At 39.3% G+C, this 21,718-nt stretch overlaps 2 protein-coding genes across 9 annotated transcripts in view; one reads left to right on the forward strand and one right to left on the reverse strand.

Annotated features, from left to right (window-relative positions):
- Positions 1-6,447: 6,447 nt before the first annotated feature.
- On the reverse strand, positions 6,448-9,340 carry Jrkl (JRK like). Its single transcript, XM_041656729.1, has one exon. The coding sequence runs from the start codon at positions 8,877-8,879 to the stop codon at positions 7,305-7,307; it is 1,575 nt and encodes a 524-aa protein (XP_041512663.1). The 5' UTR covers positions 8,880-9,340; the 3' UTR covers positions 6,448-7,304.
- A 103-nt stretch (positions 9,341-9,443) lies between these two features.
- The window catches only part of Ccdc82 (coiled-coil domain containing 82), a 30,998-nt gene continuing 18,723 nt past the window's right edge, over positions 9,444-21,718 (forward strand). For 3 of the 8 annotated variants that reach the window (XM_041657620.1, XM_041657627.1, XM_041657628.1), the window contains exons 1-6: positions 9,444-9,547; positions 9,854-9,998; positions 11,645-11,726; positions 14,521-15,293; positions 15,730-15,922; positions 21,030-21,122. In XM_041657620.1, the coding sequence (XP_041513554.1) occupies positions 14,535-15,293; positions 15,730-15,922; positions 21,030-21,122 (1,045 nt within the window). In that variant the 5' untranslated portion in view covers positions 9,444-9,547; positions 9,854-9,998; positions 11,645-11,726; positions 14,521-14,534. Of the gene's footprint in view, positions 9,548-9,575; positions 9,999-11,644; positions 11,727-14,520; positions 15,294-15,729; positions 15,923-21,029; positions 21,123-21,718 lie in introns of those variants that run through there. The other 5 variants (XM_041657622.1, XM_041657623.1, XM_041657626.1 and 2 more) reach the window with 5 other exon arrangements.

Genomic DNA, 21,718 nt, shown 5'->3' on the forward strand with positions numbered 1-21,718 from the left:
ATCGAATCCAAGAACACATCCTAAAAATTATCCATTATGATCAAGTAGGCTTCATTCCTGAGATGCAGGGCTGGTTCAACATACGAAAATCTATCAATGTAATCCAGCATATAAATAAACTGAAAGAAAAAAACCATATGATCATTTCATTAGATGCTGAAAAAGCATTTGACAAAATTCAACATCCATTTATGTTAAAAGTCTTGGAGAGATTAGGGATACAAGGGTCATACCTAAATATAATAAAAGCTATATACAGCAAGCCGACAGCTAACATCAAATTAAACGGAGAGAAACTCAAAGCCATCCCACTTAACTCAGGAACAAGACAAGGCTGTCCACTCTCCCCATACCTCTTCAATATAGTGCTTGAAGTTCTAGCAATAGCAATAAGACAACATAAGGGGATCAAGGGGATTCGAATTGGAAAGGAAGAAGTTAAACTTTCGTTATTTGCAGATGATATGATAGTGTACATAAGCGACCCCAAAAACTCCACCAAAGAACTCCTACAGCTGATAAACAGCTTTAGTAATGTGGCAGGATACAAGATCAACTCCAAAAAATCAGTCGCCCTCTTATACACAAAGGATATGGAAGCAGAGAGGGAAATCAGAGAAGCTTCACCATTCACAATAGCCAAAAACAGCATAAAATATCTTGGGGTACATCTAACCAAGGAAGTGAAAGATCTATTTGACAAGAACTTTAAGGCATTGAAGAAAGAAATTGAAGAGGATACCAAAAAATGGATGGACCTCCCTTGCTCTTGGATTGGGAGGATCAACATAGTAAAAATGGCAATTCTACCAAAGGCTATTTATAGATTCAATGCAGTCCCCATCAAGATCCCATCAAAATTCTTCACAGATCTGGAGAGGACAATAATCAACTTTATATGGAAAAACAAAAAACCCAGGATAGCCAAAACAATCCTATACAATAAAGGATCTTCTGGAGGCATTACCATCCCTGACTTCAAACTCTATTACAGAGCTACAGTAATGAAAACAGTGTGGTACTGGCATAAAAACAGAGAAGTCGACCAATGGAATCGTATAGAAGACCCGGATTTTATCCCACAAACCTATGAACACCTGATTTTCGATAAAGGAGCTAAAAGTATAAAATGGAAGAAAGAAAGCATCTTCAACAAATGGTGCTGGCACAACTGGATGTCATCTTGTAGAAGAATGAAAATAGACCCTTATCTATCACCGTGCACAAAACTCAAGTCCAAATGGATTAAAGACCTCAATATCAGCCCGAACACACTGAACCTGATAGAAGAGAAAGTGGGAAGTACCCTACAGGAGCTGGGCACAGGAGATCGCTTCCTATGTATAACCCCAGAAGCACAGACATTAAGGGCAACATTGAATAAATGGGACCTACTTAAACTGAGAAGCTTCTGTAAAGCAAAGGACATAGTCAATAAGACACAAAGGCAACCTACTGATTGGGAGAAGATCTTCACCAACCCCACAACAGACAAAGGTCTGATCTCCAAAATATATAAAGAACTCAAGAAACTAGACTTTAAAATGCTAATTAACCCAATTAAAAAATGGGGCACTGAACTGAACAGAGAATTCTCAGCAGAGGAAGTTCAAATGGCCAAAAGACACTTAAAGTCGTGCTCAACTTCCTTAGCAATCAGGGAAATGCAAATCAAAACAACTTTGAGATATCATCTTACACCTGTCAGAATGGCTAAAGTCAAAAACACCAAGGATAACCTTTGCTGGAGAGGCTGTGGAGGAACGGGTACCCTCATCCATTGCTGGTGGGAATGCCATCTTGTGCAACCACTGTGGAAGTCAGTGTTTCGGTTTCTCAGGAAATTCGGGATCAACTTACCCTTGGACCCAGCGATACCACTCCTGGGAATATACCCAAGAGATGCTCTATCATATGACAAAAGCATTTGTTCAACTATGTTCATAGCAGTATTATTTGTAATAGCCAGAACCTGGAAACAACCTAGATGCCCTTCAATGGAAGAATGGATGAAGAAAGTATGGAATATATACACGCTAGAGTACTACGCTGTGGTAAAAAACAATGACTTCTCGAATTTTGCAGGCAAATGGATGGAAATAGAAAACACTATCCTGAGTGAGGTGTCCCAGACCCAAAAAGATGAACTTGGGATGTACTCGCTCATAATTGGTTTCTAGCCATAAATTAGGGCCACGGAGTCTACAATAGGTGAACCTAAAGAAGCTAAGTAAGAAGGTGAACCCAAGGAAAAACATATAGTTATCCTCTTGGCTAAGGGAAGTAGACCCAATCGCCGGGGAGAAAATTAGGATCTTGGGGGTGGGGTGGGATGGGGGTAAGGGGAGATGGGGAGAGAAAAGGTAGAAGGGAAGGAGGGGGGATTTAGGGAATCAGGAGAATTGGGATAAAGGAAAGGTGGATAGGGGAGCACGGAACCACAATTCTTAGTTAAGGGAACCACTTTAGGGTGAGCAAGAGATTTGACCCTAGAGGGGCTCCCAAGTGCCCAACATGAGGTTCCCAGTTAGTTCCTTGGGTAGCTGAGGATTGGGAACCTGAAATGACCCTATCCGAGAGCAATACTGACGAATATCTTGCATATCATCATAGAACCTTCTTCTGGTGATGGATGGAGACAGAGACAGAGACCCACACTGGAGCACTGGACTGAGCTCCCAAGGTCCCAATGAGGAGCAGAAGGAGGGAGAACATGAGCAAAGAAGTCGGGACCACGAGGCGTGCACCCACCCACTGAGACAGTGGAGCTGATCTACTGGGAGCTCACCAAGGCCAGCTGGACTGTGACCGAAAAAGCATGGGATAAAACCGGACTCTCTAAACATGGCGAACAATGAGGGCTAATGAGACGCCAAGGACAATGGCACGGGGTTTTGATCCTACTTAATGTGCTGGCTTTGTGGAAGCCTAGCCAGTTTGGATGTTCACCTTCCTAGATATGGACGGAGGGGGGAGGACCTAGGACTTACCACAGGGCAGGGAACCTGGACTGCTCTGTGGACTGGAGAGGGAGGGGGAGAGGAGTGGGGGGAGGGGTAGAAGGGTGGGAGGAGGGGGAGAAGGGTGGGAGGAGGGGGAGGGAAATGGGAGGCTGGGAGGAGGTGGAAACTTGTTTTTTGTTTATGTTTTTTTTCTTCTTTTCTTAATAAAAAAAATTATATAAAAAAAAAAGAACAGAAGGACATCTCTTAGGGGTATAGTTGGTCTTAAAAGTGTGAAGTTTGGTTTGTTTGTTTGTTTTTTTTTCTTTTGGTTTTTCGAGACAGGGTTTCTCTGTGGTTTTGGAGCCTGTCCTAGAACTAGCTCTTGTAGACCAGGCTGGTCTCGAACTCACAGAGATCTGCCTGCCTCTGCCTCCCGAGTGCTGGGATTAAAGGCGTGCGCCACCACCGCCCGGCTAACGTGTGAAGTTTTGATCTTGGGATTCAGGTATCACCAAGACTCCTACTTCTCAGCGGAAGGTCTACATCTGAACTTTTGAAGATGGGAGTGACTGGGTCATATGGAAAGATAAAATCACCCAGGAGGAACAAAAACCAGTATCCCAAAGCAGAGAGTGTACAGAATAAAAACCATTCTGAAATGAATAAGCAAAATTTGATTTTCTTTACACAGTGAATGTCACACTATGTAAACAATGTCAGCTGTTTTGTGTGAATTCACATAGAACCAGATTTTCCTTTCAAATGTGTTGCCTTTTCACTCTGATTTTATGACTCTTAAATAACAACCTCTTCTCTTTTATATACATATTTTGGAAAAGTTTTTGCTATTTTTGTGTATGTGTTTGTGCCTGAGTTTCTCTGTGTTGTGTGCACACCTCTGGCTCCCCTACAACTGTTGTTGGAGGCAGTCACTGGCCACCATGTGAGTCCTCTACAATAGCAGTGCTCTGAACTGCTAAGTCATCTCTCCAGCCCCTATTACACTATCTTAAACCCAAAGACCTGTCAGTTTGTGCAGTCAAGAGATTTTTTGATTCACTAGATTTATGTACAAAGAATTTTGGTTTTCTCACTGCCATTCTCCCGGTTCCCCATAAAGCTCAAATAAAGTAACCCTCTCATTTCTCACACAACCCCTCAAAATAAATCCATTCTCCTGGAGTTTCTGGCCCTGAGACATGTGAGTTCTGTGCTGCAAACTGTATAGAGTACTCGGTCGACATGTGTCACCAGAAAGAGAAAGTGCTTGTGTCTGATCTTTAACAGGCAGTCAAATGGCATCTTGACTGAAGCAATGTGAACAGGAATGGGAACTAAGAAATCATAACTTTGGGAGTAGGTATCGTGCTCAAACAACTTCTAAAATCATCTATCAAATGGGCAAACTATCGATCAAAGACATTTAACTTGGCACTGATTCAAAATCCCTATAGGACAGAGCAGAACAAATTAGAAACCCCAGATCTGGCATACTGAAATGTACATCATGTAAAATGCAGGTCCCCACAGGCCACATTCCCTTGTACCTTTCCTTCTTGTCCTTTAACAACCTCTACTCTTTCCGCTATACTCTGTTTGGATGTAAGTGTATCCATACTTGCTCACATGCCTTTAGTAATGTGTCAAGAAAATCGCAGGAGGTAAAAATGAAACTCAGTCAGTACCATCTTTGTAAGCATTGGATCAAAACTTCAAGAGTCTGAACTTGTGGCTTATTCTTACACATTTAAGCATAGTAAAACTTTGGAAGAATGTTTCCTCATGACAAACATCACAACAAAGCTTTAGCTATAGCTACAAAGGAACCCCCTAGCAAAGTAGCAAAGCACCTGTGACCTTGGCAATAAGAATGAGTTCTATTGGCTGATAAACAGAGAAGGATCTGTGAAAAGCGTAAGGATAGATTATATTGATAGAGGATGCAAAGTACATGGGGCCTCTTTCATAAGAATGTGTTCTATTCACTGCAGGAGTAGGGCCTGAACAACGCTCAGGAAATTGGGGGCATTCAGGTGGAGGCTGGCTCCTGGTAGGACTGCAAAGACTCACCAGGATGTTTGAGCACTTCCACTCTGGCATTCCAGGTGACCAGGCATCAGTGACAAGCCAGGTTTCTCTAATGCCTGCTTGAAGCTGTGCTTCCTACAGACTTGATTTTCAGTATCTTTGGCCTAGAAAGACTTCCATGATGATATTAGGATGGCTCTCCTATTTTCAACTTCAGTCTGCACACAAAATGCTCATTTTGCCAATACTGGCTTTAACTAGGTTGGAGTGAGAAAGGATTCTCACTGAGCATTGTGACCTGGAAACCAAAGCAGACAATCCAAGTATCAAACGCTATGACTGTATAAAAAGGTTAACAGCAGTACAAAACAGAGAGGAAGACAAACTCATGAAAAGGACAAAGAGAAGGCAATAGTTACCACCAATGCACGGGGAACAGGTTAGAAAACTCACATATGTGTGGCAAGTGAGAGAGAGGTTGTAAATGATAAATACTGAAGATTGGGAAAGAGTAAGATTTTAGTCTAAATTGATTAAGAAAAAAAACCTATATAGGCTTTTGGAGTCAAACACGAGCTTAAATGCTTAGCTGGCATAAGAGACAACCATAAGAATTTCCATCTAATTCATAATTCAGAGGACTAAATAATAAAAGTTCACAACTTAGAACAATATTCAAGAATAGGTAACTTAAAATTAGGCATTCTGGACCAATACAGAACTGCTAACTTACCAGTGTGTAAATTTCAGACAGCAAACAGCTGCTAACCGTAGAAGAGCAGTTTCCCAGCCTAGAGATAATCACAGGATTCAAGGACACAGTGAATCTTTTACACAGTATTTTAAACCAAACAGCTCAACAGTAGGCATGACTTGACCACTAGGTGGCATCACGACAGCTGCATTTCACATTTAAAGAACAAAACAAAACAAGAAGAAAAAAAAACTAAGTAAATCCAGAAAAAGAACTAATATCATGTGTAGATGGAGACTGCTTGTTTGTTTCCCGGCCACCCAGACCCAAATGATCACACAGAAACTATATTAATTACAATGCTGTTTGGTCGATGGCTCAGGAGTATTCCTACCTAACTCTTACATCTTAAATTAACCCATTTCTATTACTCTGTGCATCACCACGAGGCTATGGCTTACTGTTAATGTTCCAAAGTGTTCTTCTCCTTCGGCAGCTATATGGCATCCCCTTGACTCTGCCTATTCTATCTCTGTTCTGATTTCCCACCTGGCTTTATTCTGCTAAGCCATTGGCTCAAAGAGCTTTATTCATCAACAAATAAAAGCAACACATATATAGAAGGACATTCCACATCAATCATGGATACACAGAATTTAAAAAGAATTGTCAAAACTCTTAGAACTACAGAATTCCTTTATGTGTTAAAAGAATTCTTATCTTGAGCACTTCCTAGTTATTTGTGCTTTCTTCAAAAAATAGAATACAAACATATGATTTATCTAAAATAAAAACTTTATTTTTTATATCGAATAAAATCAGCCAAGTATGACAAAATTTTAAAGTTATAGATATTTCTAAATATTCAGTAAAAATTATTAAATTTCAAATTTTTGTTTCCCAAGTATTTATGGTAGTTCATATTATGTAATAATTAAAAAAACTTATGAAAAATCAGGTAAATAAATAATTCTATACTGTTATCCAACTCAAAATAAAAAAATCTTTTTCTTTGTATAAATAAATCTAGTTCCCAAAATTTTAACACCTAGTTTCCTCCAAATGAAGAGATGAAAATTTCTCTTATAAGCCACCTTCCCAGTTTCTCTCAATTACTTCTTACCTATAATTCATTTCCAGGATTATATTTTCCATCAACAAAAACATAAGAAAACAGAAATATGACTCTAAGTTATTTTTATAATTCATAGATTATTTCCACCATCATTATTGAACTTCATTTTTAAATTATTACATATCATCCTGAAACCTAGCAATTTAATTCTCAACCTATGCAAATACAAAAGCCAGATAACCACTTAAGATCATTATTACAAGAAAAGATTTCTATTGCAGCCCTCAATTCAAGCAAAAGAATTAGGGAAAGTGCTCACTGTTACCTATCTTTTAAAGCTAGAACCTGTAGGAAATGCCACCCTTAGATCACTGACTTACAGAAGCAAATATGAATATGCCATTTATAGCTAAATAAGGAGATAAGACACATAATCCTCAAACCACTTCAGTTACATTTTTGTATGTATATTATAGGACTGTTTGACATGAAGAAAATTAAGCCACATTTCAAAGTGCCACACAAATACAATTATCACAACAATGATAAAATTCAAATGCTGCTATTTACTTGAGTTTGTCATCTTCTGTTTATTTCTGATGGTGGCTCTAAGTTTACGTATTACCAGTCTGTCAGGTAGAATCATGTCACCTTGTTGTTCTAGATAATCTAGTAAGTTCTCAGTCCACTGGAGAGCATCTGCATGATTTATATGTTTTTCTGGAATCAGCTCAATCCCTTCCTCATCGTTTTCACTGGATTCATCTGTCTGACCCTGGGCTCGTCTGATGATTTCACTGTCAGTTAACACTTCATAACCTGGCTCAGTACTGTCAATCTCAAGCCACTTTTCCATATTTTCAGGAGTCACATTTTCCAGTCCTTTGGTATGCTGTAAAATGGTGGCCACAGTAGCCCCAGAAATATCTTCTTCATCAAAGTCCAAGCTCTCTTTTTCTTCTATGGCAGGAAGAATCTGTTTCCAAGCTCTGCTAATGGTAGTCGGTTTTACTAAGTTCCATGCCATTGCTATTTCGTAAAGTGCATCCAACAGAGTCAGTTTCTTCCAGAATGATTTCAGGTCGTTGCCTTCTTCCAGATTGTTCTGGAGAAGACCTGCGCGATAGTTTCTTTTCATGGTTGCTATAACTCCCTGATTCAAGGGCTGAATTGATGAAGCTACATTAGGTGGTAAATATTTTGCAAATATTTGGCCATCATCTGACCTCAGGACATTTTCGTTTGGATGTGTTGGGGAATTATCCAGAAGGAGCACGGCCTTTTCCTGCAAGCCTTTAGATCTTAAGTACTCTCGAACCTGAGGCACAAAAATCTTATCGAACCATTGCCGGAAAATGGAGAGATCCATCCATGCACCTTTCTGGCTGAAGTAAGAGACAGGCAGGTTTAAGGTGTCAGTCGCCTTGAAGGAGCGAGGTTTCTTTGCTTTGCCCACGACGCAAAGTTTAAGTTTGTGTAAGCCTGTTGCGTTGGTACAACACAGAACAGTGACTCTTTCTTCCAATAAGCTGTGCCCAGGGACAGTGCATTTACCTTTAACTACTGCAGTCCTGGAAGGCAGGCACTTCCAAAAGAGTCCAGTCTCATCTGCATTGTAGATCTGCTCGGGCTGCAAATTCTCACGTTCGATAAAATCTCTAAAGTTGTTACAAAAGTCTTCCACAGCAGCCTCATCTCCATTTAATCTTTCATTTCTAATATTAATCTCTCTAATGCTGTGCCTCTGCTTGAAGCGGGTTAACCAACCAGCAGAAGGGTTAAAATCACCATCCATTCCCAGAGCGTAGAAAAAGAACTCTGCCCGTTTGGCACAAATTGGTCCGGATACGGGATTCCCTTTCGCTCGCTGCTGATTGAACCATTCTAACATTGCTCTGTCTAGTTCCTCATACATGGATGGCTTCATAGATTTTCTCTTAGCCAGAAGACTTGTGGAATCAGAGCTGCTTGCATAAGTTATAATCTTTTCCTTATTCTTTCTTATGTCCCTAACTGTTGTTTCACCAATTCCATAGATCACCGCCAACTGCTTGGAAGAGCCTCCATCTTCGAGTTTCTTTATTATGTCAAGTTTATCTTTAATAGTCAACACCACGCGCTTCCGCTTCCCTGACATGGCGAGGTCTGGCACCTGCTCACACTGCCGCAATCCTTACTGAGACTTTTAAAGAGTCTTGAGCACTCGACCCCTTCGCTTCAGCCGCTGAAGCGACGCGAGGCTGGGCTGGCAAGGGCAAGGCAGGTGACGGGAAATCTGCGGGCCGAGGAGGAGGCGGAGGCGGCCTCTCTTCCCCGCGGATAACCGGGCCGGCAGGTCCCGCAGTTCCCGCTCCAGCCCGGGGCGCCCAGGCCCCGGATGCAGGCCCTCCGCTGACCCTGCCAGGCCCCGGAGCCGGCGCAGGGCGGAAGGAGCGGGCTGCCCTCACCCAGGCAGCCGGGCCTCCGTCTCCTCCACCCGCAGCCGCTCGGGCGCCCGACCCCGCACTCCCACCGCAGCGGCTCCCTAACTGGGGCGACGCGGCCGCTCCTCCCTCCGCGCGCGCTCCCGGAAGCCGCGCCCCAGCTCCCGGCGGTGGCCCAGTGCCTGCCCCGCCTGGAGGCGGGACTTCCGGCTCCTCCCGGAAGCGGGGGGCCGTGGCGCCAAGGGAATCTGGGCGGGGGCGGGGACGGGGGCGGAGGCGGGGCGGCAGCTGGGCGGGGACAGAGGCGGAAGCGAAGGCGGAGGCGGGGACAGAAGCGAAAGCGAATGCGGAGGCGGAGGCGGAGGCGGAGGCGTTTTGAAAGGTGAGCGCTAGAGGGTGGTTCCGTGCAGGCTCCTAGCGGGAATTCTCCGACCTGGTCAAGGTCGCCTCCCGCAGAGCCCAGGCGGCGTGTCGCGGCGCGGAGGGCACCTGCCAGCCCTTAGCTGTGCGTCACGGACGCGGGAAGGGGCGCGCCGTGGGAGCGCAGCCGTCCACGGGTGTCTGTGAGAGCGCGGGTATTTCCTCAGCCCCGTAACTGGCTGTGCGCAACTCCTCCTGGGAGCACACTCCTCAGCACACACTCCCTGTCTGAGTGCACAGACCTTGATCCTGGTCCATGTCTCTGCAGACCCCTCTCTGGATGCACAGCCCTCGGGCAGTCTTGTGAAGCCGGGGCAGCGGTTCCTGTCTTCTGACAGCAGCCACCGCTCTGTTTTTGGAGGCCTGCGCATCTGCTTCCTGTATCTGGGGAATTAGTCCCGCCAGAAAGCCAGGTTGGTAATCATGACTGTGACCCTAGTGTTCACACCTCAAAGGATTTTTTTCTTCTCTCAGGCATGCATCCTTGCTGGGTTTAGGGAGGCACAGCCCCTGTGACAGATGCTAGTGAGTGATCTAGTTATCCTGGATGCCAGGCTGGCAGGACCCTCTCTACGAGATTGGGAAGTATTGAGCTGTGATGTCAAATGGAAGGCATTGGCTTGCCTCTTAATAGCTTTGCTTCATCATTTCCTTTTTCCTGTTGTGCTATGCTGCCCTCTTTCCTGCCAATGGGAGGACGATGATAGATTGATTCATACCCATGTGACAGAAACTTAGCAGAATCGTGCGTGCGGCCCTCAGATCTTTTCTTGTGCTGGTTTGATTTCCATGTCCCTAGTAATTTCATAAAATTGTGAACTCCTTGGGAGCAGAGACTGCATTTATTTCTTCTAGTGGCACCACTGCTCCAGAACATGTGCTAGCATTTTGATAAATGTTAATAACTTTCTTTAGCTTGTAATATTTCCTCTCCAAACCACCATATAAAAAAAACATGAAAGAGTTGATATTCTACAGATTTCACAAATTAATCCCTTCTGGCAGGATTTCCAAAAGTAGCATAGCCTTTGCATTTCAAATCAGAGATAAGTAACTGTCATCTGCCTACACTGTTTGTAGAGCAAGTAGGTGACTTCAGTGTGAGGTTGTTCTTGAGTATGAATTAACCTCAAATTCTAAAAGAACATATTTCTCCTGATGGGACCTTCACGTGTCATCAACAGTACCTTCTTTTACCTATAAATTTACTTTGAAAGAACACATCCTTTGACAGACATACCAGTTAATATGTTCATCTTCCATGACAACCATGAAGCACATGATAGTATTAACTTGATTCACTTATTTGATGCTTTCTGGTGGGGTCTTTGTTTTTCTCCTTGTCTGAAAGTAAGATATCTTGATAAAATTCTCATTTGAAGTTTTTAATTCGGCATAAACGAAACTTACACCTATTTGCATGGGTTCTGTTGCAGGTGAATTCTAAACATGGAGCTGTCTTACCCATTAACTTGGCTTCATTTTCTCATTTGATTCCCCTGGATCACTCACCTGTTCCCTCTGACGATCTTCCCTCCCAGATAATTTAGTAAAGCTGTCCTTAATTTAAAAAGAAGAGCTAACTACATTCAAAGATCTCCCTTTTGATAGCAGGTTTATTTTTACCCTATTGATAGAAATGACAATTTTGAAATAAGACAGGAGCCCTGGCAAATGTGTAGTTTGCCAAATGAAACTTAATTTAAATAAAATATACCTTCAAAAAGGTCAAAGTCTTCATTTTTCCATAGGAATTTTTGCTTTGGACCTTACCAAAAGCTCCATAAATTTTGTGATTGATGTCATCAATAAAATGTGGAGGAAAGTCTGCAGCCTTCCATCTCTTGTATATTTTTTCCTTACTTAATGGATAATTTTCAAAAATTTCTGACTTAAGCCATGTGCACTTCAATTTAGTTAGGTAATCTTAGAAAAGCATGTTTGTTAGCTTTCACCATGTTGATGGTTGTTTTCTGAAACTAAGATTTAGCATGACTAAGAAATAAACTATTACTTCTACATGTTAATTCTTACTACATGTATTACAATATGCTACCAGCAGTCACTGTGTACCACTGGACGGGCATCAGGAGACCTGGTTTCTAACACTGCTCTGTCACTGACGAGCTCTGTGATCTTTGGTAAGTCATTTAAACTCTATGTACTTGGCTTTAATATTTGTATATGATGATAATAGTATCTTCTTTGGAAGATCATTGACAGGATTTAAAAATAAAGGATACCGATCAATTTTAAATATAGATGATTTCTTTTATACCTTCATTATGCAGAGTCACGTGTCTTAATAATAGTCTTAATTAGTGGTCCTAATCATTTCTGCTGTTGTCCTGCAATCACCCATTGTAAGATAAATGTCCTTTGAGAGTGCTGTAGTTTTACAACAGCAATCTGGTGTGTGTGGACCTGCTGTGTGGACTAAACTAAAGTCATCGTTCACTTGGACACTTCTTACTGTCCATTTTTACTTTCATCTACCTATTGAAACCATGTTTGTCTTTTTATTGACGAGTTTTTCATTATTTCTCCCAATTCAAACCAGTTTCCTAGAAAATCTTATGATTGTGTAATACACATATGCTAAGTTGGCTTATGAAAATTTATATGTGCTTACAAATACCTTACTATATAACTTCAAAACATAAGTTGCCTAGTTATTCTAGTGTTTAATAAAAAAAATCTTTTCAAAACTATTGGAGAAATTAGATGGACATACTGTAAAGTGGTGGAGTATGCAAAAGGTATGCTTTGAAGAATAATCTAGGGTTTTTAAGGTAATTTTCAGTATATATCTTTATTGTTTTTCTCTTTGTTGGCTTCAGTATAACCCTGATGTAGATTATAACCAACTGTAGTTCAAATAAACCATTTGGTTTACTAATTGGCATTTGATGCTATCACTGTTAAATTAATTATATACTATCAAAAAGTTACAATCAGCCGATGCTATCAACACAGGTCATGTTTTGGTGTATAACCTAATAATTTCTGTTGTTCTGATTTTATATGAGAAATTACCATATAGGAAGGCATACTGCCTTATAGTCATATAAGAATTAGTATACTTAATATATTCTTTCCCCCTCTAAGTAATAATTTTGGAACACTATGAATGGTCCAGTATTGACAACATTGCTTAAAATTATTTTGGATTTGTAGTTTTGATACAACCTTTATAGTTAGTCACACATTTTTAAATATTTTCTATGATAGTTAATCTTTATCTTATAAATATTTATTTTCTCTAAGCCTCTAACAATCTCTTCGAACTGAGGCAAATAAGGTGGGTGTTTGAAGCTTATGTTTGGCATATAAAACATAAGCAGTGTAATTATTTTTGTAATCTTGAATTAATTTTTAAGGTTACTGTTATATATAGAAAGACCAGAAATATTGTGTGCTATTGTAGAATATTATAATTTCCATAAGCTCTTACACATGTACTATGAGGTCATATTACCTTATGATTCTACTTGTATTCCTTGGCGACCACAAAAGCACATATGAGTTACTAAGTTTCTGTGTGTCTTCCCCGTCAGCAGTTTAGTACATGCCTGTGATAAATTTAGTGGAAAATATTTTATAAAATCACAAAGGGACAGCTGTGATTTCTCCACCCTATACTATGCTCTGCTTTACCATGAAGCTTCTCTTCCTGCAGACTTCTCACTTGACTACATTATTGGACACTTAGTGAGTTTTGCTGAGTTGTTCTGTAGTTTCTAAGAGCAGTATAACCCCATCTCTACTTCACAAAGGAGTGTAGCAGCCACAGTCTTAGCAGATAGGCTCACTCTCCGCATTGTATTGTATCTCTTTTTATATCAATTACTAAATTAATACTTTGTTCATGTAACATGGCTGAGCCTTTAAATTTCATGTTATTTCTCTTCCAAATCAAGTCCTTCTTTGCCTGAGGATGGATTGTCTTTGTAATTCAGTGTATTCGTGTTGAACACATATATGCAATGTATGTGAGTTTGCTTGACAGTGCAGGTGTATGTGGACACCAAGATGGATGTAGAGATATTGTTTTTGATTATTTCTTGCAATATTATTGTTACTATTATTGTTGTTATTATCACTGTTATTTGAAACAAGATTTCTTTACCTAGAATTTGTCATTTGAGTGAACTAGCCGGCTAAGCAGCTACCCCAGCATTTCACTTGTCTCTGTCCTGTTGGACATCCAATGCTGGCTTTGCCGTGCACCGAACCAGCTGGTTTTTAATGTGGGTGATGAAGATCCCAGCCCAGACCCTAATGCTTTCATTATAGCAGTTTGCCTGCTAAGCCATCTCGCAGCCCTGTCTTTATAATTCCATCATTGCTTTTTATTCTTGTCTCCCTTTTTTCGTGACAGAAGCTATTTATCCCTTTTTAGTAACACCTGTTTACTAAGTGTGTCATGTTCTTTACCAGTGCCAGAGTTTTGCCCATACTATATTTACTTATCGGAAATTACTTTTTCATTATTTCTTTACAAATCAAGCAGGTTCTTGAAAATTTTGCCTAATCAACTCTGTTCATAATGGTCTTTGGTGAATTAATGCCATACTAATCTTTCTGCACATTGACATTTCTATCACATTTATATTTATTATTTAATACTGACCACCTTGAGTTTTTCTTAATTATGTTTGCGTGTTTAATTAAGTTTTATAAAGTTTTCTAAAAGGACACAGGACTATGATTCTCTTGTGTAAATTTTTTTTCAGCACAATATATAGCATAATTAAGAATATGTGTTAAAAATAGTTTATGAATTATTTGTACATTGTTCTGTGGTTTTTTGCTAAAATATCTCACGTGATTTGCCTTTGTGAGCCATTTAATGAAGCTAAATTGATGTGTGCCATGTTTTCATTGCTATAATATGGTTGTCATTGTTATGTTCCTAATAACTTTATTTTGTAGAAGCTTAAGTGAAAATGGTACATGTTAGAAGACGTGAAACAAGGAGAAATTCTAAAAGCCAAGTACCTGAGCAAAAATCTCGAGTTGATTGGCGTCGGACTAAAAGAAGTATCTCACAGCTTTTTGATAGTGATGACGAGCTTGATAGTGATGAGGAACTTGAACTTGATGATAGTGATGAAGAGCTTGGGAGTGGTGAAAGGATTGATAGTGATGAAGAGCTTGGGAGTGGTGAAAGGATTGATAGTGATGAAGAGCTTGAGAGTAGCAAGAAGCCTGGTATTAATGAAATACCAGAGAAGGAAACAGAGCTTAAATTAATCAAAGTTGAAAGTGAGGGAGACAGCAGTAAGCCTCTTAGAAACACCAACAACAGTTCAACAGAGGAAGAAAAAATGATCACAAGTGAGCATAATGACTTGGCAGATGATGAAAATCACCCAGGTCAAGAGGAGAGTGGTGCCAGCAAGCACACCAAACAAGTCACAGAGGAGGATGTGGAAGATGAATGCATCAAGCCAGGAAAAAGAAAGAGGCTGTCTTCTGTAATGTATGACAGTGATGAGAGCGATGACAGTGACATCCCCGTTAGGAAAGCAGGTGCTAAACGTCCACGCAGGGTGGACGAAGACGAGTGTTCTTCATTGGAGATGGAAGGAGAAACCCCTGAAAATTCATTGGCTGCTCAAAAGCGAGAACACCAGCAGAAGCTAAAGGAACTCTCAGAAAGATCACGCCAGAGACAAAGACGCAATAGTGGTAGAGCTTTTGAGGTGTGTTTTATTTTGTTGGTTTATTGTTGTTAAATTTTTACTTGAAAATCATTTAGTTGTTTTTTACAGATATTAAAGTACAGAATCTATTCTTTTTCCAATGTTAGAATTTTTAAATAAACATCCTTGAATATTATACTATTATATTTAGTAATAATAATTTATTGTGATCCTCACTCTCTTTTAAAAATATTGAAAGACTATTTGTTGTTCTGTATGGTCTTTCCCATTCTTAATTACTCATATTTTTAATGTTTATTTTAAACATTTCACATCACCAAAGTGTACAGTTCTTCCATTTCAAAAGCTCAATATTTAGCCGTAAAATATGTGTTTAATTATATGGATCTTTTTTGCCTTCAGATTTAAGTTTATACCTATCCTGGCTTTTTTAAAGCCAAAATAAATACTGAAGCATTTATTTTCATTTAATTAGGACTCTGAAAAGGAATCTTGTTCAAGTACTGATGAAGATGTGGATGAGGATGCTTACAGAGATGGAAATGAAGATGGCTATGTGACTGATGACTTTGTAGTGCAAGATGAGGAAGGAGATGAAGAGAGTAAAAATCAACAAGGAGAAAGTTTGACTACATCACAGCTGAAATTAGTAAAACAAAATTCACTTTGTAAGTTAAATATGAAGACAATCGTGTCTTTTTCACATCATTATATAAAGCATCAAAGCCTATTAATATCATCTTCTGAATCATTGGTAAAGAGCTGTGAGTTTGTGTTTGGATATTTTAAATTTGACAGTAAATGTTTCTTCCATTGGTGTCAAGAATTCATTGCCCTCTTAAATACTGTGGACCCCAGCAAACAGCCATCTGTTTTCATCAGGCTAACTTTGTCAGTATTTATAACTGTAAATACAATCAAAAACACATTTATTAAAATAACATTAGAAAATTTACTATATTGACAAAAACATTGGATAGAAAATAGCTATTTTCCAAAATAGGAGACTGGCCTTGTAATGTTCTTTGAAATCACTTTGAAGATGTCTTTCTAAATTTGCATGTGTGTGCCTGTGTGAGTTTATGTGCACAATAGGCATGCATGCACACATGTCCCCGCAGAAGCAAAGGGCACTGGGTTCCCTGGCATTAAATTTAAAGGCAGTTGTAAGTCTCCTGATGTGGGTGCTGGGAGCCGGACCCAGTCCTCTGCAAGACTAGTAAGCTTTGTTAACCACTTAACTACCTCTCTTGCCTTGTTAGATATATTTAATGTGATCTTACTAAATGGCAGCTGGATTCTTATATCTTATATCTATAATATGTTTTGTTGAAGTACATGAAACAGTTTACCAATGATATATAGCTGAAAATGGGAAGATCATTTTTGTAGTATTTCCAAAATAATTATGTATATTCCCATCAGATAAAGTTAATACACAAAAATCCAACACATGATACAACTCTGAAGGATAGTTGTAATGTGGAAACTGAAACAATGTAAATGGATTTTAAATACTTATAGCCATTGGCAATCTTGCATTTTATTCACTATTTAATCCATGCATGATTTTATAAGAGGACATTGGTCATTTGGAAAATACTGGTTTGCTGGGTTATATAGATACTTCATATCTTCACATGTATCACCGTGTTTTTTATCAATATCTGTTGATACCATGATTTCATCGGAATATTCCTATACTATTTAGACGCTATCACATGCACAGTTACTAATTGCAAGTTTTTCAGAATTGTGATTTTTACTTAAAATCTTGGCTTTACTTATTGGCAACAAACATAGCAAATTATACTTACAGCTACAGGCTCATATTGTTCTTTCTTGAGAAAACATTTGACAAAAATTGAATATCTAGTTTGTCATTTTTCTTTCAAGTGAAAGTGGTTGTTTCATGACAGATGAAGCTTTGCCTTAGTTATGGTGGCTGCATGAGAGATTTCTCCTCAGAACCACCGTTCTGTTTTGTATGCAGTATAAGTGCATTCTATAGGGTACTAAAAGACTTGTTCATTACAGTAAAGATTAATGACATCAAGAGTATTCCTCAAAGGATAGTGTTTATCGCTGTGCCTCCCTGTGGTGACTGCCGTCACTGTCGTCCGGTGCCAGTGCTGTGCTTTTTGTGAACACCCGGGTAGCTGTTTTGCCAGTTGTACTTTTGCACAATCAATGAAAATGTCAGAAAAAAAGACTGCTTTAATATCGATAATTGTATGGCTATTACTATATCTTTAATAGATGATGGACAATATACTTATTCTAAAACTGGCTTTTATCTAAAGCTGGTTTTTATCAAGCTTTTTGAATCTTCACACAAACAATGAAGCCTACCAAAAACAGGAAATTTTCTTTTTTTGTGTGTATGTAATTAATATAATTTTAAATAAGAAAATTTGAAAACGTGGAGTACATTTAAATATACATATATCGGATCCCTATAATTTTGCATAAATTTAAGGATTGTTTTCATGGTGATTTACAGTTCATAGAAACAGGTTCATATATTAAAGAATACATTCTTCCTAAATATTATCTTAGGAAAGTCATATTTACTAAAATCAAGTAATAGCAGTTTGACTTATATTCCACAATTTGTAATGATACAGTAGGTTGAAGAATGATTCATGCCAGGTGGTGATGGTGCACAACTTTAATCCTAGCTCTTGGGAGGCAGAGGCCGGTGGATCTCTGTCAGTTTGAGGCCAACCTGGTCTACAGAGCTAATTCCAGGACAGGCTCCAAAGCTACAGAAAAACCTGCCTCACATAAACCAATAACAACAACAAAAAAGAGAATGATTCATAGTTCAAGAAACTTAACAAATTAAGGGAAAAAACAAGACATTTCCAAGTTAATCTCTAACTTTCTAATAGTAACACTTGGGCATTTGCATCAAAAGAATACTTAATTAAGAGGCATACCATCGTAATGGTTTCTTTATCTAGACTGTGTTGTTAGATATGTGCAAATCCAGTATGTGTAAACTACTATTAATTCCTTCTCTGCCTACTCCCCTCTGCTTACTTTATTTTAATGGCAGTTTGGGAATTAGAGAATTGTCGATGGAAATTAGAGTTGCCGCGTACTCCCACACCGGCGCAGTTTCTCTATTACTGACCTCTTAGACCACTTTGATACCTCTGTTACAGTTGATGAGCCTATATTGATCCATTATCACTAACTCATAGTTCACATTAGAGCCCTCTCTTTGTTGTGTACCTCTCATGCATGTTGACAACTGTCTAATGCCACACCCATCAGCATAGTGCGAGTGCCCTAAATTATTCATGTTGTGGTGTACTATTCTCCACACACTTGTGTATTTCAATACTTACTTGCTGCAGTGACACTGTTTGGGAAGTTAAGAAGACTTTAGATGTTGGGACATGTTGGAAGAAGTGTGTTTCCAAGGATCAGACCTTAGGAATCACAGCTCAAGCCCTGCTTCTGGCTTCTGTCACACACTTTCTTGCTCTCATTTTCTCTTCAGTGTTTCACTGTGATATAAGCAGCCTCATGCCTCTGCTGATGCAACTGTAAGCTGTTCTTGCTGCCATGGTCTGTACCCTGAAATAATTAGCCAAAATAAATCTTTCCTTCCGTGGGTTACTTCTTGTCTGGTATTTAATTATAGCGATGTGAAAAGTAGTAAGTGTACATTTCCACTGATGTATTTGTTTTTGTCTCCATAGTTTTAATGTCACACATTAATTTCGGGATGTCACACAGTTAAAAACAAACAGCGCATGTAACTTTCGCCATGGTCTCTTCACCTAACTGTTTGTCTTGAGTGTTTCCCCATGGCTAACCCAGTTGCCATAGCTCCTAGTTTTGTTCCCGAGTAGAAATGCATTGTATGGATTTGCCACAGTATATGCACTCACCTATTGCAAAGCATCTTGGTTGCTTCCATGTTTTGGCAATTATGAATAAAGCTAATATAAACATTTGTGTTCAGGATTTTCTGTGGACATAAGACTGTATCCCACTTGAATAAATTATAGGGAGCTTCGTGTTTACTTTTAATATTAAATATCGCTGCCTCAAGAGTTTGTATTTCACTTTCTATGTAATTATTTTGTATCTTCTATAGTTGGAGTAATCTTACTCACCAAGTTGTGTTTTTTGACTAGTAATATTCTTGTTCTTCCTTTCTTGAGTTGACATGTTCTATGAGTCACTATTCTAACTCTTTGTTTCTTGTTTACTGTGGAAGTGCAGAGGCTCCTGATAAACATGGTCTCGGGATAACCTCTGTTCACTAACATATTCTTCATTTGTGTTAACCCAGCGTTGCTTTGTGCTTTGCCAACTGGCCACTCTCACGTCTTGAATAACGCATCTTTAGTAGCTTCTGCACTAGCACTCTCTCCTGCCTCTCCTAATGTTACACTAGTCTCCCATTTGTCGTTCAGCTTCTATAGATCCCAGGATTTCATCATCGAGTGCCTTCATTTTGCTTGTACTTAGGGCAGTTTCCCATCACTTTAACCAAGAATATAGACAAAAGTTCCCAAATATTTTACTTCAGACAAGATTTCTCCTTAGGCAAAGGTCCAAATTTTCATCATCTCAGTGGATATGTTTATCTGAGTATCTTTTAGATATCTCTAGCTCAGTAAGTAGAAAACTGAGATATTGTCAAGGAGTTGAGGTAGTAGATCAGCTGTTGTTAGGATGGTGAGAACATTTCATACATTATCAGAACTGGACATCAAAAAGAATTTTTTAGTATATGTAAAAGTAAACCCCAATGAAATAAGCATCTGATTGCTGGAAGAAAAGGCTAGACAGTTGGCAACCTTCTCTCTTGTATTCTTACTCATTTTGTTTTTATTCTTTTTATTTCAATTAAGATAGGAAGTTACACTGTCACCTAGGCTGTCTTGAACTCACTGTATAGCCCTGCTTGATTTTAAACCAATGGTAATCATCCTATTTTGGATCTCCAGAGTTTCAAAGATTGCAGTCCATAGCTACCTCTCCTAGTGCTTAAGGCTTTGTGGCATTTCAGTTGAGTGGGTGATTAAAATAAACATAGTGTCAGAATATTCCTACATTTTATGGACTGCAATAAATGCCAATCATGTTCAGTAAGATTTGGAGAAAAAAATCTATTGCATTTTCTTAATGGTTAAACTTTATCCCAAAGTGGTTGAGTTTAACTTTTTCCCCAACATTTCTGTAAATAATCCCCAGAAGAGCTTTCCCTTAATATAGTTTGCAGAGTGTTAGATGGTGTTTGGATGAATTTTTAACTCAAAATTATATACCAGCTTTATTTTATACCAGAGTTGAAAGTCTAGCCAGAGGTAAATTCTTTGGAAGTATTACTGTATTTTACTTTTCCATTAGATGCTTCTTGATTTGTACGTGCGTGCATGCATGCATGCATACATGTGTGTGTGTACAGTCTTCTATCCTCTAATGACACAATTGGTGCTTTTGGAATTTTCAATGATAGGCTCTCTAAAGTCTAAGGATCGGTACGAATTACTTGTGTTGATATTTAAACTTTAGCTCCTCCATGGAAAGAATAGAGACTACAGTTTCCATGAAGCCTAGAAACCCTACACAGCCCTTTTTAGCAAACAGAAGTACAACAGCCTCTCCATGCTCAATGCATTTTATCAGATACAGGGTGAACAAACTTTGTAGGACTTGTGGTAACCAGTTTCCTAGCGTTGGAAGGGGGTCAGTTGCAGTCACAGAGTAGTTTTGCCTGCTATACCCTAATAATTACTTTAATTTCAGATTCTTTTTACGACCACTATACTCACTTTGAAACAGTTGTGAAGGCTCTTCTGATCAATGCTATCGATGGATCTTTTCTGGAAACCTTGTATGGTAAGTTAATAGTATCACTGGAACATCAGATTCGTATCTTTTGTGGTTTGAAATTAATCAACAAACAACTAGATAGTATAATATGTGAAATAAAATTAGTGTGTACTTCTTGTGAAAATAAAAGAATGCATAGTTAGACAAGAAGAGAAGCTAATGTCCATTTGATAGATGAGAAAGAGGTAAGGGGAGGAAGGGAGGCAGATAAAGAGAGAATGTCTTATGTAGGGTTTCTATCACTGAGGTAAATCACCATGATCAGAAGCAACTTGTGTAGTAGGAGGAGCGGGCTGTGTCCCACGGCCAGGCTAGCTTAGCCCCAAAATAATTACACAGAAACTGTATTCATTTAAACACTGCCTGGCCCATTAGCTCTAGCCCCTAATTGGCCACCTCTCACATCTTGATTAACTCATTTCTATTAATCTGTGTTCACCACGAGGTCATGGCTTACCGGCATGAGTCTAACCAGCGTCAATCTTGGACAGGAGAAGCATGGCATCTGCCACACTTCCCTTCTTTCCAGCATTCTGTTCTGTCTACTCCTCCCTCTTAAGGGCTGCCCTATCAAAAGGTCAAGGCAGTATCTTTATTCAACC

This window comes from Microtus oregoni, unplaced genomic scaffold (assembly GCF_018167655.1).
Source record: "Microtus oregoni isolate MIOR12 unplaced genomic scaffold, Mior012 000008F_ref0000371, whole genome shotgun sequence".
In the NCBI taxonomy this organism is placed as follows: Eukaryota; Metazoa; Chordata; class Mammalia; order Rodentia; family Cricetidae; genus Microtus; species Microtus oregoni.